This window comes from Abramis brama (assembly GCF_963993115.1).
Source record: "Abramis brama genome assembly, chromosome: 5".
Taxonomy (NCBI): Eukaryota; Metazoa; Chordata; class Actinopteri; order Cypriniformes; family Leuciscidae; genus Abramis; species Abramis brama.
The window spans coordinates 29054366-29073407 of NC_139967.1; the positions used below are offsets into that span (position 1 = coordinate 29054366).

The 19042-nt window shown below is 37.3% G+C and overlaps 2 protein-coding genes across 3 annotated transcripts; one reads left to right on the top strand and one right to left on the bottom strand.

Annotated features, from left to right (window-relative positions):
• The first annotated feature begins 323 nt into the window (after positions 1–323).
• ankdd1b (ankyrin repeat and death domain containing 1B) lies at positions 324–8061 on the top strand. Its single transcript, XM_084113572.1, has 15 exons — positions 324–566; positions 1992–2092; positions 2208–2306; positions 2383–2481; positions 3136–3240; positions 3375–3479; positions 3864–3962; positions 4069–4167; positions 4325–4423; positions 5275–5373; positions 5473–5571; positions 5665–5772; positions 6138–6339; positions 7574–7705; positions 7922–8061. Exons 1-15 carry the CDS (start codon positions 395–397, stop codon positions 7975–7977), a joined length of 1674 nt encoding a protein of 557 aa, XP_083969698.1. The 5' UTR covers positions 324–394; the 3' UTR covers positions 7978–8061.
• Positions 7791–18658, bottom strand: poc5 (POC5 centriolar protein homolog (Chlamydomonas)). 2 transcript variants are annotated; one of them, XM_084113570.1, is made up of 13 exons: positions 18534–18658; positions 17891–17974; positions 17636–17780; positions 16545–16625; positions 15920–16083; positions 15660–15836; positions 14447–14551; positions 13362–13541; positions 13080–13245; positions 9929–10077; positions 9066–9182; positions 8735–8911; positions 7791–8631 (listed from the first exon to the last, which is right to left on the bottom strand). In XM_084113570.1, the coding sequence occupies exons 2-13, from the start codon at positions 17972–17974 to the stop codon at positions 8482–8484; spliced, it is 1695 nt and encodes a 564-aa protein (XP_083969696.1). In that variant the 5' UTR covers positions 18534–18658; the 3' UTR covers positions 7791–8481. The 2 variants fall into 2 exon arrangements, with proteins under 2 accessions (XP_083969696.1, XP_083969697.1); XM_084113571.1 differs by having other exon boundaries at positions 9066–9164; positions 18534–18651.
• Between the last annotated feature and the right edge of the window lie 384 nt (positions 18659–19042).

Below are 19042 nucleotides of genomic sequence, written 5' to 3' on the forward strand. Positions count from 1 at the left end.
GAAACATTATTAATGTTAGAACAGTTGTGCTGCTTAATATTTTTGCGGAAACCATTTTTTTCAGAATTCCTTGAATAAAGTTCAAAACGACAAAAATTAATTTGAATATTTTGTAACAGTGTAAATGTTTACTGTCACTTTTGATAAAATTATTAATTTCTTGCTGACCCTAAACTTTTGAACAGTAGTGTATATGCATAATAACCTTGTTCCTTATAGCTGCACACACATACTGTAACACAATCAGTGCTTGAAGCCATTTAACTGTATTTCCATTGGGTGAGAGCGCATGTCTTTGGGCGTGAGCTCTCAGTGCAAACAAAACCATCCAGCTGATGTATTTTACAGAACACAAGTCTTTGAAGCAAAGAGCTTGTGCAACCAGTACGATACTATGGAGAGGAGAGCTCAAGCCCTAAAAGACTACATACTGAAGCAGCCTGTTTGGAAGAAGGAGAACCTTAATCCCAAAACATGGTTAAAATCAGACCACGTCAAAGGTTTCAGTGACTTTATTTTGCCAAAGGACATTGGTGAAGATGGTGGTTATGATAGCAAGGAGATGTGTGAGTATAGACCATCCTGCTTGAATGTCCTAATGATATTTCTTCTGTTTTATACTTATGATGATTCCTCTGTACTATTAGCTGATAAAATTGTCCTATTTACATGTTAATAATTATCACGAAAATTGAGAAACAATTTTGTATTTAATCTGAACAGCCTATATTTTCTAAATTTTGAGGTACATGTAAAATCATAAGACTTTAGGTTTGTTTGATTTTTTTACTTCAAGGAATTTTCTGGCTTTAGTACAAGTTAAAGAAAATCCACAGCATTTGTGGCATAATGTTGATTACCATAATTTGAATGAATAAAATCTGGGTTACAGTGAACGATTTATAATTGGGCAAATCTGTGAACGTTAAATTGCTCGTTTCAATACTATAACAACAAGACATTAACAGTATGTGTTATGAATTTAGTGTGGAAAGAAATCAACCTTTTCTGTGTAGTTACATAAAATTTTACAACTGTCTTGTCTTGACAACCCAAGTCTAAACTACTTTTAAAATAATGATTTAAACAGTTTACAAAATTTTAACAGCAGAATTTTAAGTTCTTTTGTAAAATGTAACCTTCACATTTTTTGCTTTTATATACTCCAAAAATTGGCATTGTTCACCTCCTTTTTTCTTTTTTTTTGCCGCTCTAGCGGTTAATAAACAGAACTGCACGCGTCTTGCGGAAGAACATTAGCCGGAGCTGCTTCTCTCTGTTTATGTCTATGACGAGTCACGCACGTACTGGGCTACTCCACAGTGGTGACGACCAGAACCAGTCTAAAATAGTCAGAATATAAACATTTATTATAGGTGTACTGTACCGTAGTGACTCAGGTTAAGACAAAAACACAGTTTAGAAAATGAATTCATGATGTATTTGCTGTATAATTGTATAATTTGTTTTAAAATTTGAACACAAAAAGTCACATACTGCCGCTTTAAAGAATTTTTTTATTTTATTGTATTGAATATTAAAGCCTCAAATTCTGTCGATTGAGCTTCACTTGTACTGAACCTGAAATGTTCCTAAATGTTGGAATCAGTTTAGAATTTCAGTACACAGTAGCCTAGCCTATCACACAAATGTGCCTGTCGTGTTCGTCTATCACTTGACATCATGTCTTCCAGCTATCCTTAAAGTGAACGCCCAAAACACAAACTGTACTCAGTGATATTTATACATCTCTGTGTACACCAAATAGAATAGTACTTTAATAGTTTACTTGTTTTTCCTGTAGTCTACAAAAAAATACCATGTAATAGGCTACCATTGTACTCCAGTGTAAATACTACGTAAATGTTGAACCAATATGAATATGATAATCATGCCATCTAATAGCCTACATCACTCTACCATGGTGCCGCCACAATACTTTTTATAAAGTACTTGTCAGTGCTATTGAAATGATGATTTGACCCATACAGTGCTGGAGGTTGAGAAAGACTTCATAGAAGCAGCAAAGAGAAACGACGTGGAGGGCATGAAACTTCTAGTGAGAGGCGTTAATGTCAATGCCAAGAATGTGGTATGTCAATAAACATCTAACTTACACAGGTGTGCAATTTTTTTGTTGTAGCAAATACAGATATGTTTGTTCACCATCTCGGAGCGGTTCTTGTGAATCTTGTGTCTCCTGTTAGCACGGTCGAACTGCTCTTCATTATGCCGTGGCCTTCAGAAATGTGGAAGTTGTTGATATGCTCCTTCGAAGGAGAGCCAAACTAGATTTACAAGATAAGGTATGTTTGCCCAAGCATTAATGATTTACCCTGTTAACCTTAAGATCAATATGGTACTCATACTGTGTTTCTGCAGCATGGACTGACTGCTGTTCACTTAGCAGCATGGTTTGGGAGTTTGGAAATCCTCAAGTTACTTGTTCAAAGTGGAGCTGACCAAAGCGTTGAAAATACGGTGAGGTGTTCGCTTACTGCACAGAGTGATTCATTTCATTGATTATTTCAGTTACATTATATACTATATATATATATATATATAATGAATAATTGAGGATGGACCTTTGAATTATTAGAGAGAAAAATGCACACCTCAGGTGTTAATTATTCAATGACCCTTTGTCAATTATTCTTTACATAATCAACACCAATAACACAACATTTACATATTTTGATCTTGGTCATTTAAATTATTTTTATTTAAATTATTTTAGATTTTCTCAAAATAATTTATCAGAAACTCATGACCCCCCTTGACCTTTAATCTAAAAAAATAACTTATGGCTTTATATTGCTGTAACACAACTGGCATTAAAACTATTAGATTTATGTGAATGAACATAAATTGATTTAACAATTGATTTATTCAATAAATTCATATTAATTTCACTTTTAAATGTTTACCTTTTTTGTTCTCTAATGTTCTCTACTCAGCAAGATTTAAGTGTTTTAAACCATATTTGTTTTCCATTGTAATTGTGTACATTGCAAATGTCATAAAAAGTGAGAGACAACATGTGTCATTGCAATTGTATGGCATCTCATACAGCTTACTCATAAAGGTAAACATTTAGGACATTTTAAAGCTTAATGTAAATCATTGTGTGTTCAGGAGGGCCTGAACATGATGCACTGCGCTGCCATGAACAATCACACTGATATTGTTGAGTACATTGTTGATGACCTGCAAATGGGAGAACTTGACAAAGAAGAACAAGTAAGGAAACAGCAGCTCATCTTATATTAAAAACAACGATAATCAGAATAAAAAAAGTTAGATAATATAAAGATAATGTTCCTATAAGAGACCTTCAATACACACAAAGATAAAGTGTGTTGTTCTTCTGTCAGTATGGTAACAGACCCTTTGCCCTGGCCGCAGCACACGGCTGTGTTCGCATGCTACAGTTGCTGATGGGGGAACCTTACAACATGGCCACCATGGAGGAAAATAAGGTTCATTTATTGAATCCTTTAATTTATAGATGGTTTGTTTAATACAAAAAAAGTGCATGTTGTAGCTGTAATCATTTTTGGTCACACTTTATATAAGGTGTCTTTAACTACTATTTATTTACAAAAAAAATTGTTAGGTGCAATGTACTTACTGTGTTTATGCATTATTGCAAAGCACTTTTGCTGCTATTAAGATGCTGCTGTTTGGGACAGGTTTGTAGGGAAGGGTCAACGGTGTAATTTTAGATGTAATTACAGAAATTAATTAAAGCTGTAATTCCATGCAGGGATTTTTAAAATATAAGTACACTGTAAAAACCTGTATGTATTTTTTTTTTTTATTATTATTATAGGAGGACATGACTTTTCCTTTCTGGTTGACAGGTTGGAGACACACCTCTGCATCTGGCAGCAAAGCACGGTCAACATGAAACACTGCAGCTACTTCTAGACAACTTTGACATTCACAATGAGGTCAACCAGGTAATAATCTGTCTTTTTAGACATTATCAACACTTGTTCCAGAATCACACAGGTATCATGAGAGTGAGACACACATTGATTTGATTCATTTGCTATGTGTGTGTAGGCGGGGCAGACCGCTCTGTATCTGGCTGCAGATGGAGCTCATGAGGACTGTGTACAAGCCCTGCTGGAGGCACAATGTGACCCAAACATCTTTACCTTAGTATGTACTGAGGGGATGATTTTTAACACTCCTTTTGAGCTACTACTGGATAATAATGACAGACTCAGACTATTTGAGAATGAATGAATTTAACCATGAAATATAGAACATATTCAGCATTGTTTCTTAGATTATGGTTACCTGTGATGATTTTCAGAGCAGAAGCGGCCCTCTGCATCCCGTCTGTGAGAGGGGACACTTTTCAATTGTAAAACTCCTCCTGAATAGTGGAGCCCAAATAAACACCCAGGACCAGGTGAGAAATATCATTTCACTTTTTTTTTTCTGCTGCCTGAAATTTTTGATGCTATTCACATTAATCTCTGTATCTCACACTAATCTCTACATGAGAATCTTTCAAATGTGCAATAAACATTGTCATTAAAGTATCTAGTTGAAGAGATCTGCTTTCAGTAACTGATCAGTATATTTTAGTAAAATAAAGATTTACTTCAGATAGCTTTAATGTACGCTATTGTTAAAAAAAATTGGGGTCAGGAAGAAATTACTAAAAGTTTTCAGCAAAGATTTATCAAAAGTGATAGACATTTTATAATGTAACAAAAAATGTACCACCAGCACAACTGTTTTCAGCATTGATGATAATAATAAAAAATGTTTCTTGAACACCAGTGAATGTTCATTTCTAAAACACTAACTGATGTTTAACTTGAAATGTTTAAAATGTGTATGAACATTAACAAAGAATAATGAATGCTGTAAATTAATTGTAATTTCTTTTGTTAACTACTTCAATAAATAATATTAGCACAGTGTGTGCATGTATGTATGTATGTATATATATGTATATATATATATATGTATATATATATATATATATGTATATATATATGTATATATATATATATATATATGTATATATATGTATATATGTATATATATGTATATATGTATATATATGTATATATGTATATATATATGTATATATATATATATATACACACATACACACACATATAACACACATAATACTGGGCATTTTAACATGCACCTTATATTTCCTTCATGACAAGATAGTATAATTCATAGGAATAAATACTAGATTAATCAAGACTGATTGATTGATTGATTGATTGATTGTTTCAGCATATGCATACTCCATTCCATCTAGCAGTGAAGAACTGTCATATTCCTGTAATCCACACCCTACTTGAGGCTGGCTGTGATCCAAACATAACAGATCATGTGCGTCTACTCACCTACTTTCATCCATCATTTATGAAATGATATTTGTCATTGCATTCATGTGTTTCAGTATTTTTTTTATTCATTCAACACACTCAGATGGGACAAACTGCACTCCATATCGCTGCTGAGATGGGGAAGGTGGATGTGGTCGAGATGATTCTGAAAGCCGAAGTGGATCTGGAGATTCGGGACAGGGTGACAGACCGTGTCTGACATATTACAGTGCCTGATAAAGGTTTAAAAATGTTGTAGAGAAGTTTGTTTTTAACGTATTATTTTCCTTTACAGCAAAATAAAACAGTTCTTGGAGTGGCGGCAAGGGGGAATATGGTTATAATTGTGGACATGATCATCAAAGCTGAGAGATATTTCAGATGGAAGTGTAATTATCTAATGGTGGGTATTCAGATTTCCAATTTGGTCAAAGCAAACCATGAAATAAATGGTATTGTGTGTTGTAAAAGAGTGGGAAGAACATTTTCCTCCCACCAAATGTAACGTGCTGCTATAACCTCTCTCTATAGCCACTCTCTATTAAACCCAGTGCCGGAAGTGTAATGCAATTTTAAAGCATGTATAATTCCATTCAGAAAGGTCACCACAGCGCATTCATTAGCACAAGGATTGCATATGTCAAAAATGATCATCTTAACAGCGAACATGGACTAATAATATTCAATGTGCTGTGTATCTGTGCTAATTTCAGCACCTGGCGAATCTGGCCTTTCTCAGAGCTTGATGTTATTTGATTACCCTTTCAGAATAATACAGATGCTATTGAGAGCCTTCACAGCGAATCACCATTGACGTTTAAATTAGATCACTCCCCTGACACGAATCCGCTGCGTGATATAATATGGGAGCTCGCATACAAACACCTCAAGCGCAACGACTGGAAGAAGTTGGCAGAATTCTGGGAGTTCACAGAGGATCAGGTGGCTGCCATCGAGGAGCAGTGGACAGGTCAGAGCGAGATGCTTTACCATCAGATCTTCTATATAATCTTATCTTTATGTTCAGAAGAACCTCAAAATAAACCCCTAACAGGGAGTTCAGCAGCACCAACAGACAATCTTAGACCAATAACTGATGGATGAAACTAATAATATTACTCTAAAATGTACACTACCACCAGTGTTGGGGGTTAAGTAATCAGATTCCTTTTTTCAAGTAACAAGTAATGCATTACTTTTTACTTTTTCAAATAAGTAATGCAAATTACTGTTTTCACATTTATTGACTAACACCTCTCTTGCCCCATGATGAGAGAAATTGGTAGTAAGTTGCAGAGGCGTTGTATTTGGTTATTATTAGGTTATTGTAGTTCTAGAACACTGGACATGCATTTACTCATCACACTTGCACAAAAACAGATTCAGTATTCCTAAAAATGAATAAAAACAGTGTAATGCAAACTCAGAATATTATGCAAACCTGCAATAATTAAATACTAAATAATATATATATATATACTTTATGGCTCGGCTCCAGACAGGGCCTAGATTAAGCCAGGATTACGCTTTAGCTTAATTAGGGCATTTAAGTAGCTTTTATAAATGTCCCCTAGAAGAAGGAAAGCAACATTACTGGTGTGCATCTAGAGACAAAACAATGGCACTGACATGTTTTCACATATGCCCGTGCAAGTTGCTTTCAGTTAAAACGGCTCAAACATGCATTTTAGTCTGGGACTAGACTTCCTTGTTTGTGTAGGGCGAAGATCTTCTCTTAGCTTTTTGGGCCATATTTCTAACATGCAGTCAAACGTGACAGTTAATAAACCTAGCCCATTCAGATATTAAATATAATGCAGTCTCAAAATTATTCAACCCTGTGAATAGAATCCCTCACAACACACACAAATCTGCTGATGCAACTAATCAAGGGCTTCATTAGTTGCACCAGGTGTACTTGAGACAACACCTGTTCTGCAGATTTTCGCTGTTGTGAGGGATTCTATTCAGGGGGTTGAATCATTTTGAGACTGCAGAAGTCATTAAAAGTTGCATTTTCAGTTGATTTTGGGGAAAACCACTTTTCAATTTCAATTACTTTTGTTTGATTTGTTCAGTCTGTAAATTGTATATATATAAAAAAAAAATAATAATAATCTAAATTCCATTGGAAGAAAGGTAATCTCAAATGTATTAAACTACAGATAGACCTGAATCAGAGACTCCCTCTTTGTTGTATCTAGGTCCTAACAGTTTCCAAGAGCATGGGAACAGGATGCTTCTGATTTGGCTTCATAGAAACTTGATAGAAGGGAGCAACCCAGCCAAAGGCCTGTATGAGGGGCTGCTTTCTGTTGGGATTACAAAGATTGCTGGTAGGATGTTTTTACTAATCTTTACAGTATGCTGTTATCTTTGTTTTCAATGTCTTGAAGGACGCATCAATAATAAACTGTATAGTATTTGCGACATCTTTTAAATGGTACATTTATTAGAGTGAGTTTTACAGTCCTTTATAATGTCCCTTACATTAAAAATAGCAGAAAGGAAAGAGTGAAATCTCATTACATACATTTTTGTCTCATCCCCAGAAAAAATAAGAATGGAGGGAACAAACGCTGATACAAGGAAATGCACAGTTTCATGAATCCAAGTTCCTACAGAGAAATAAAAGATGCTATGGACTAAAAATTGTGCTTTATTTCCTAATTGAGACACATGGAGATCCAGCAGCTAACTTTAATAAAACCTGTGAATTAAGATACAGTGCAAACTAATACAGAAGCTAACTGATCTAAAACAATCAGGAAACTGTTACGGATTTTGATTATGGCTTTGTAAAACATTATAAAGTAAAAGGTGACACTTATACAAACAATTTTTATTAAATAAAAGAAACCATATCACGTAATAAATAATGTTTCTTCAATTAAAAGTGTTCATTTGGCAAATTTAGTATATAAACATCTTACTTCATTTCCACCATGTAATGATAAAAAATAAATACAATTTTGTACTAAAAATGTATTAACCTAATTTAAAGCCTCAAAACCTGACAAATTAAATACTTTGAATTACAGTATCCAGACCTGACACATAAATGAGCAAGTGAGTGTGTGTGTGAGTGTGAGTGTGAGAGAGAGAGTGTGTGTTAGTCCACAACTTTGATGGAGTGGATGTGAAAGGAGGAGGAGGAGGAGGGGCCTCTAGGCTGGCTGGAGGAGCTCTTGCTGCTGGAGACAGTCTGACTCTGAAGAGCGGCACGAGGAAACTTAGCTGCTGTTGCCTGACCAACGGTGAGCTGTATATGGGGGGGAAAGAGGGAAATGGAATGAGCACTACTGTGTTTAATGATCTGATATCATCACCTGTACTTAGACATTTGTAGGGATGTTCCTTTATACCTGAGTGACAGGGTGGTGTCTTTCTACTACAACTGAGCTCATGGGAGGAGCCACACCCATGACATGCAGGGCTGTAGGGGGGCGGCCCGTCCGGTTATGCTCTGCCCGTCCTGTCAAACGAGCAGTTACTGTCTTAGAGGCTTTCTGCTTGCCAGCTGTTACTATCCGTGCGTTCACCTAAATAAGAGAACATTTTAGAAGCAAGTAGTTTTCAGAACATACACACAATACACATGTATAAATGTTATCACAAGCATTTTGAAAAGCAGCTTAGAAACAGGTTCAGCAGGTTGATATAAAATATTCCGAAATATACTTGCAGTGATGGTACCTGTCTGAAGGAGCCTGCACTGCCCCCTGGTGGAACGGTAGAGTTTACCACTGTGGTGGAGAGAAGGGTTTCTACTCTTGGGCCTGTGATTGAGCAAGGCTGAGAGAGAAAAGGTTCCTGTAAGAGAGCAATAAATACATAATAATTTACAAAGATTAAATTGTCATGTAAAAGTTATGAAAAAAAAAAAAAAAAAAAACGCAATACAAATTAATCAATATTAATTAATTCAATACGTCCTTGAAGTCGTAATGAAACAGAAGTTCCGATAGTCTTTTCTTCCCTATTGCGACATATCCTGAGTGAAACGGCATCTTGAACAAGAAAAGTGTAGGGCGGGACTTGATTTTGTCCATTGGGAACTGATTGGATAGTTGTGGTTTACTATTATTGTGATCTCCTGTGAGTGACAGTTCCACCAGTCCTACCATCAGTAAACACGTCATCAGAGAATAGATTAAAGATTACGAGGGCACATAGATTTTTTAAAATAATGATGTACATAGATAGATCATTTATAATAAATACTACAATATTCTATAAAAAAGTCAAGTAATTTCAGAATGACTTTAAAAGTCAATCATTTATCTATACATAAACATCAACAGTAATATTGGCCATGCAAAGTTTCAATTTATAGGCTGACATTAGTCTGAGTAAACGGCAAATGTCATAAAAACACTGAGGGGAAAAAAACTAAATATTTTCGGACTGATGCTCCAAGCATAATGTTGAAATGAAGAGCATCTCACACAAATGCATTTCAATATGAAAGCATTGTACAATAAATATGACTGCTGGTTTCAAGGAATCGTTTAGAATCTTGTCCACAAGATTCAACAAGTGTTTGTTGCATGTCTTACCGCCTCTACATCATCTGCATTGCTGTGGGAGGGGCCCGGCTGTATTGGACTCTCCATGACAGTTGGACTGAGCCGTGCAGACGAGACAGTACGTGGAGGGTGATTAGCCATTGAGCTGCTGCTTGGCTCGTCCCCTGGAGGTGGAACATCTACACACACAAAAATAAAGGCTGGACTGATTAATCTGCTTAAGGTTTGATCTTTGAGACATTTACAGCCCTATTTTAATTTCAATTATTCTTTCAGATGTGATTTCATTCTTTTAATATCAAAATTCTGTCTAAAATTTGAACAATAAGGGTGTGGTCACAGTGAAATTTCATAGGCACAAAAGGGTCCATTGTTTTTGTGTTAACATCACATATGTTAACTTGCCATATCTACAAGGCAATTTACAAGTGAAGTGTGTCATTTCGGCGCCAACTGCGACACTAATTGGTATTGCAGAAAACATGACTTTTTTGTTTGTTTTTTACAATCAGCTTCCAAAACACTACCCTTCTGCACACCCCAAACTCAACCTATGAATGGCTGGCTTATAGCTACAGTGAGGAAAATAAGTATTTGAACACCCTGCTATTTTGCAAGTTCTCCCACTTAGAAATCATGGAGGGGTCTGAAATTGTCATCGTAGGTGCATGTCCACTGTGAGAGACATAATCTAAAAAAAAAAAATCCAGAAATCACAATGTATGATTTTTTAACGATTTATTTGTGTGATACAGCTGCAAATAAGTATTTGAACACCTGAGAAAATCAATGTTAATATTTGGTACAGTAGCCTTTGTTTGCAATTACAGAGGTCAAACATTTCCTGTAGTTTTTCACCAGGTTTGCACACACTGCAGGAGGGATTTTGGCCCACTCCTCCACACAGATCTTCTCTAGACCAGTCATTTTTCTGGGCTGTCGCTGAAAAACATGGAGTTTGAGCTCCCTCCAAAGATTCTCTATTGGGTTTAGGTCTGGAGACTGGCTAGGCCACGCCAGAACCTTGATATGCTTCTTACAGAGCCACTCCTTGGTTATCCTGGCTGTGTGCTTCGGGTCATTGTCATGTTGGAAGACCCAGCCTCGACCCATCTTCAATGCTCTAACTGAGGGAAGGAGGTTGTTCCCCAAAATCTCGCAATACATGGCCCCGGTCATCCTCTCCTTAATACAGTGCAGTCGCCCTGTCCCATGTGCAGAAAAACACCCCCAAAGCATGATGCTACCACCCCCATGCTTCACAGTAGGGATGGTGTTCTTGGGATGGTACTCATCATTCTTCTTCCTCCAAACACGTTTAGTGGAATTATGACCAAAAAGTTCTATTTTGGTCTCATCTGACCACATGACTTTCTCCCATGACTCCTCTGGATCATCCAAATGGTCATTGGCAAACTTAAGACGGGCCTTGACATGTGCTGGTTTAAGCAGGGGAACCTTCCGTGCCATGCATGATTTCAAACCATGACATCTTAGTGTATTACCAACAGTAACCTTGGAAACGGTGGTCCCAGCTCTTTTCAGGTCATTGACCAGCTCCTCCCGTGTAGTTCTGGGCTGATTTCTCACCTTTCTTAGGATCATTGAGACCCCACGAGGTGAGATCTTGCATGGAGCCCCAGTCCGAGGGAGATTGACAGTCATGTTTAGCTTCTTTTATTTTCTAATGATTGCTCCAACAGTGGACCTTTTTTCACCAAGCTGCTTGGCAATTTCCCCGTAGCCCTTTCCAGCCTTGTGGAGGTGTACAATTTTGTCTCTAGTGTCTTTGGACAGCTCTTTGGTCTTGGCCATGTTAGTAGTTGGATTCTTACTGATTGTATGGGGTGGACAGGTGTCTTTATGCAGCTAACGACCTCAAACAGGTGCATCTAATTTAGGATAATAAATGGAGTGGAGGTGGACATTTTAAAGGCAGACTAACAGGTCTTTGAGGGTCAGAATTCTAGCTGATAGACAGGTGTTCAAATACTTATTTGCAGCTGTATCATACAAATAAATAGTTAAAAATATCATACATTGTGATTTCTGGATTTTTTTTTTTTTAGATTATGTCTCTCACAGTGGACATGCACCTACGATGACAATTTCAGACCCCTCCATGATTTCCAAGTGGGAGAACTTGCAAAATAGCAGAGTGTTCAAATACTTATTTTCCTCACTGTATCTGTACACTCTGGATTATGACAAAGTATTTTAACAATTAAACAAAAAATTATACACTTAATTTCTGCATATTTCATTCAATAATATATGAGCTACAGGTGGGACAACTGAAGGGAAACAGGTTGATTATGAAGCAGGAATATTAAACTTTTGATTAATAAAGCCAGAGGCTAGAAAACCGCTACTGAAATCAATCGGATTTAGTTTTCATGTAACATTATATAGTGTATAATTAGAGTGTATTCAATTATTTAGAAATTACCTTTTATCAAAATAGGAGGATTTTTTTTACATTCAAAAGTTTTTTTTGTATAGTGGAGTATCCGTCATAACTTACACTTCAATTACCGTATATACCCGATTATAAGACGAGGTTTTTGTCCTAAAAATAGGCTGAAAAATGGGGGGGGTCGTCTTATATTCGCGATATAGACAAAATCACGGGGGGAAAGGGAGAAAGAACAACGGAATTAATATGAAATAGTGACTGAAATGCGACCCATTAAGACAAAACCAGCTCTCCCTTCCAAGATGTTAATCTGCACAAAAATCCTGATAATCGAGCCGTTAACTGAATTAAAACGCAGAGAGAGTGAGGGAGAGGTGCGCGCGCGAGACGCCGAGCGAGAGAGAGAGAGAGAGAGAGAGAGGTGCGCGCGCGAGACGCAGAGCGAGAGAGAGAGAGGTGCGCGCGCGAGACGCAGAGCGAGAGAGAGAGAGAAAGGTGCGCGCGCGTGCTGGAAGAGAGAGAATGAATTATCACAGCAATTTTCAAATAAAATTATTTTCTGTTGAAAACCAGATTTTTTCCACAAAAATCTCTTTTTGTCCCAAAAATAAGTCTGGAAAATGGGGGGGTCGTCTTATATTCAGGGTCGTCTTATAGTCGGGTATATACGGTATGTAACAATCAATCATCTTAAACTGCTACATCATGCCTTCATAAATGTAATCATTCCCACTTTAATTGAGCTGAATCTCTCTATTGTCTTACCACGGTCCAGTCTACCCGCTTCTCCAGTGTTAAACATACTAAGGGCCTCGATGTTGAGCGCACAGACCCCACGCATAAAAGCTTTCTTCATAGAGTCCTCGTATCGCTCTCGCTCCGTGTGCAGCCTATGGATCTCAGCTTGAGCTTTCTGGAGCTCCTCTACATGCTGACAAACACAATATTAAACTTTCATATCATGTCCACATCCAGTAACTTATTAAACATGGAATCACTAACAAATGAAAGCACTTTCACTAAAATTTGAGTGTGGGTTTCACTCACCTGTGCCATCTTGGCCTCATAGTCTGTAGAGAGCTGCATGCAGACGTCCTCTGCTCTGGCACAACAAGCTCTCTCCACACGCTCCCGCCACCTGTTCTGGATGAGCGAGTGCCAGCCTGCCCAAACCTTCCTCTTGAGCTGCAAATGATAGTGCTGCTCGGCCAGTCTGCTCCCCTGTGCCTAAAACACAGAGAAATGCATTTGATCAGATTCAGAATATTTCAGTAAGGCTTGTTTTTGAAAGAAGTCTTACGTTCACCAAGGCTGTATTAGTTTGATCAAAAAATAAAGTAAAAATACATAGTAATGTTGTGAAATAGTATTACAAATTAAAAGAACTGTTGTATTTAAATATATCTGAAATTGTAATTTATTCCTGTGAAGGCAATGCTGAATTTTCAGCATCATTACTGTCACATGATCCTTCAGAAATCATTTTAATATGCTGATTTGGCGCTCAAGAAGCATTTCTTATTATTATCAAACAGTTGTGCTGCCTAATATTTTTGTGAAACACATTTTTTCTTAGGCAATAAATTAAAAAGCAAAATAAAACAATAGGCAAAAAATAAGGGTGATGCTGCATTCATGCCGAACGTCACTGCTGTTGTTTTGGCTTCAGTACATCTTTAAAGGGACAGTTCACCCAAAATGAACAAATTCTGTCATAATTTACTCACCCTCATGTTGATTCAGACCACCGAGACCTAAACCTAATCATATAACAAGACTTGGATTAAACCACTCAATTCATACAGATTCATTTTAGGATGCCTTGGATCTTGTAATTTTTGGTAACCTGGACATCCAATGGAGGGACATTGAAATGATCTTAACATGCGTTTTGAAGATTAACCAGACTTATGGGTTTGAAACGACATGAGGGTGAGTAAATGCTGACAGAATTTTTTATTTTGGAGTGAACTGTCCCTTTAAATGCAGATAGTCTGCAAATTTGAAATGAGAAAATGAATACAAAACACAAGCCTGTCTTAACTCTCAATCTGACATGAGTAAACAGCATTGTCTGAAAAACACCTGCCCTGTGTGTGTGCAGTCAGTCAGAGCTGCCCCGGTCGTCTCACCTCCTCTCTGGCAGAACACTGCTGCAGTCTCCACTGGGTAAAACTCCTCATCAGCTCCAGCTTCTCCCTCTGCCTGTCAGCCGCCCTGCTCAGATTCACTATCACCTGCAGAAGGCAAAGGCCAAGGAGGAGATGACAGACTGGAAAACAGAGACTTACACAGCCTGTTGAAAATTGTGAGTCAGAGCCACATGTGTCTGTGTTTAGAATGACAAATTCTGTGTTGCTGTTTCATGTACTATTTCCCATTTAAACTATTTTGCACCCGTATCTTATTATATTCAATACCAATATCTCGAAATGTTTATTAGCTTAATACTGCAGGACCAGCCACATAGTTTCAATAAATAACATCTCTGACTTAAAGCATGTTCACACCAAGAATGATAGCTATAACAATAACTATATTAGCGTCCACACCATAGACTATAAAAACAAATATGGGCGTAGTGTCCATGACATCACCCGTAGGTTTCTGAAGAACGTTTTTGAAGCCCAAAGTGGGCGGAGCCAGCAGTTGCCATCTTGGCAGCGCGTCACTCCCGGATAAACGAAAATGGGCAAAGAGGCGGGATTAGCTGAGGTGACGTGACGGCTAACAGACAGCAGACAAACGGCTAGTATGACAGCAGCGGCAATCCACCTGGCACTCAAGTGGCCACGCCCTTAATTATGCTGAACTTTACAGCTTAATATAATTTAAACGGAAAATTTACCCCCCTCACAGTTGTCATGAAGGGCAAAATTAGCTATAAAGACCAAAATCACTTTTTGTACCAGGCTGCAAACATATTTTTTTCTGCTGTAAAGTTGATGTTGGCCAGTTGATGAATTGCAGTTTAAGTCACTTCTGTTTTGGATTCAAGAGAGAGACGGAGGTCTCCACTTTTCCACAGAAGGTTGCCACTTGGTCCACACCAGTGGACGATGTTGTTGTGTTTATTCTAAGCGCATACTGCAGTTTTGTCATCTGCCGCTTTAAATGCTCCAGCTCTTTAAAGCAGGAAGTATTATGATTGGCTGTCAAGGTTATCGTTCATCAGCTGGATACAATTATTTTGAGTGCGATTCCAACAATATAATTTCTCTGTGCCGTGGTGGTTGTTGTAGTGGTGTGGACTTTGTTATCCTTTTATATTTAGAACTATATCTTAACCTTTATAGTTATCGTCCTTGGTGTGAATGGGCCTTTAGTCTCAATATCTGTGCACACCTCATCTTTCCTCTGGTTAGAGATCTGGTAGGTGTTGATCAGGTCTTTGAGACCATCCATCTCAGCATTTACAGCAGCCATATGTGCTGCATGTTTCTCCCTCTCCTTCTTAAGCTCCAGTCTGTGCTGCTCCACACAAGCCAGTTTCCACTTCCTCAGCTCCATCAACACATTACTCTGCACACAGACCAAGAAACAGTTCCTATAATGTATTACGGTATGCAGCAAAATGGTACAAAACATACAATTGCAAGACAGACCTTAAGGTTTGTGCTCCAGGTGTCCAAAATGTTCTCCATCCTGTTCAGATTCTCATCTGAGATGAACATCTCTGTCATGACGGTGATCAGAGCATCAGCACTGCTTTGTCCTGATATGTCTGATCTTTCCTCAGATGAGACAGACCTGGCTGCCATGCACTCACCTGAAGTAAAAGCAATATTATATATCAGATAGTTAAGACTCTCAAGGGTACTTTCCTGACAAGCATTACTGACACACTGCAAGCAGAGAGAATGGATCTCTCATTTCTGCTCGCCTTTCTTTAGAACATTTGCAGTACATTTGCAGTAGATAGACAAAAATGGCGTCATGTGCTGATGCTTAGAAAACAAAACTCGACAGGTTAAAAAAACATTTTTCCGCCTTCTCCTGCATCATCATTAAGGAAACATTGGTAAACAGCAGTTGCTTTGATGATACAAACGCATCACGGTTCAGACCCAAATAATATTATGTGAACACAATCCAGCGGGATAGGGGGGAGAAATCTAACTCGGGTTCGGACCAGGCAATCGAACCAAGTGTAAAAGCACCCTAAATTCTGATTGAATGAGACACAATTGAAAGAAAGAAAGGCCTTTTTAAATGGCTTCATGATGTTACCCTCAGATGTTCGACTTGGCGCTCTGGATTCTTCTAATGGAGGAGTTGGTGTAGCCCCGTTGTTTGGATGCCCTTCATTATCTGAAATAAAACAACACTTTTCTCAACCTTTTTGACTCCAAGACAATATTTGAAGGCCCCCCAAAATATTTCTGATACTTATATTACGAAAGAAAATGCTTTTTATTTACAGAAACTAGGAGTGACGAAATATTCAAAATAATTAAACTCCATAATTCCATAACTGAATGTTCTTCATGGTTTACATTGGTTATTACCAATTAACTTGCATGGCGTTTCTAGTTTTTTTTTTTTTGCTTTATTATAAATAGCAATTTCTACCCAACTAAATATTTTAAGAGCTTTATTTACATTTGATATATAAATTATATTTTTCATTTTAAAAAAAATCCACAACTTTTCCATTTCTAGAAATCACACTCTAACAATTCTCACATTCAGTAAATCCAGTTTGTCAAAGATCATGAGAACCCTGGTTTTAAAATAAAAATGGCTGTTGTTAATGAAGCAAATTAAATTAAGTAAAATTATTTTTAGCTGTGTAGATTGTATAAACCTTGTTTTGTCTTATTTTAAATCATTTTAAGCAGGCCCAAGTAAGACACTGATTAGCTGGTTCAGGTGTGTTTAATTGGGGTTGGAGCTAAACTCTGCAGAACAGTGGCCCTCCAGAACCGAGTTTGGAGACCCCTGATTGTAAGCTATCCTGTGGCCACTTTGGAAGTGTGCTGAGATCCCCTAGTGCAGGGGTGTCCAGTCCTGCTCCTGGAGGGTCACTGTCCTGCAGAGTTTAGTTCCAACCCCAATTAAACACACCTGAACAGCTAATCAAGATCTTATTAGGCATACTACAAACGTCCAGGCAGGTGTGTTGAAGCAGTGGCCCTCCAGGATCAGGTTTGGACAACCCTACCCTAGAGGCCCTGGCTGAGAATCACTGCTTTATGAACCTTTCAACCAAAAAATTTGTTACAATATTAGTGTCTGCAATTTAGACTGATCTAGCATTATTATCTCCTCCTAACTATGCGTTACATTTTAGCAAGGAGTCCATTCAATAAGGAGTCTACCTGCAGAAGGTTGAGCTGGTGTGTCTCTTTTAGTAGTATGCTGTGAACTAGAGAGTTGAGTTGTACTCAAGTTGAGCTGTGATGGGAGACTCAGTTCATATTTAGGAGTCACAACAGCATACCGAAGAAGTTCTTCGTATTCATCCTGAAAATTTGAAAGAAGAGGAACAACACCAAAGTGTCCTTTAAACGGACAGGACAGAAAATCAGTAACTTATCTTAGTGACTTTTGCAATGGTGGATATAATAACTCACCTGAAGCACAGAGGAAACTGAGCTGCCTCTGTCTGAATCTCTTGGTAAATCTGGACTATTGCGCTCCCCTTCATCTGATGACATCTGAAATACAGAATGAACGAGGACTTGTGATATATGACAATGTTTAGATGACTCATTTTACTTCAAATTGACCAAAAGAGCTGATTCCTCTTAAAGAGACTAATCCTGTTTACTTTATAGTTACTTAACCTGTCTAACTCTACCAAGTTATTATTGTTAAAAAATCGATTTAAATCTATCAGCTAATAATTAATATTTGCCATACAAAACACTAATAATAATAATAATCATGTAAGTTACTTGTATAACGATACATAAGTCATAAGTGTGTAGCAACGTTTTTGTATATTTGAGCAGCAGTGATATATCAACGAAGTTTAGTAAGAAAACAGTTAACTTAGCAATGTTTGTTAATTATAATGTTCTTATATTAGATATTGTACAGTCGCAGGTAGAGATTTTAACAATCAGTCCCCGAGCTAGCTGCTAAAGCAAAAGTGCAACCTAAGTTCCTGCTAAAGCTTCATAACACTGTGTTAGCCTCTTACTGAGTTCCTAGGCTAAATCTACAAAGCATCATGTCGGGTGCGGTAAAGAGATGAAACTCTACGATCATTACCTTCTTAGCTAGAGTTTTAAAGGGTATTTGCTCCTCTGTTAACACAATGAATGTTTTCAATCTGCAAGTGCCCACTTTACTGTTAAAAGCCCTGTTTCAAACTGCTAGCCGCTAGAGTAAAAGTCTATTTGATTGGTTGAAAATTTGGCACGTCAATCTTGGCTATTGTGATTGGGTAGAATGTTTCCGTGGTAACAGATACGCGGAAACGTCGGTTGTATCCACTCTGTTGTATCGTTCTGTTGACATGTACCTCACAGACACTCACAACGGCAAAAACAGTGCAGTCATAAAAAATAGGCATTTTTGAATGTTTCTTTTCTTTTCTTTAAAGGGTAAAATTGCCATTTTTTTATTTAAAAAAACTATCACTTAATTGAATTAGAAACCTAGAATAGTGTAAATAAATATAAATATTTTTTTTATCATTTATTTATTTCAATGTTACATTTATTTTGTTTTAATCCATTAACTTTCTGATTATTTCCAGGTTTCAAATAGATTTTGAA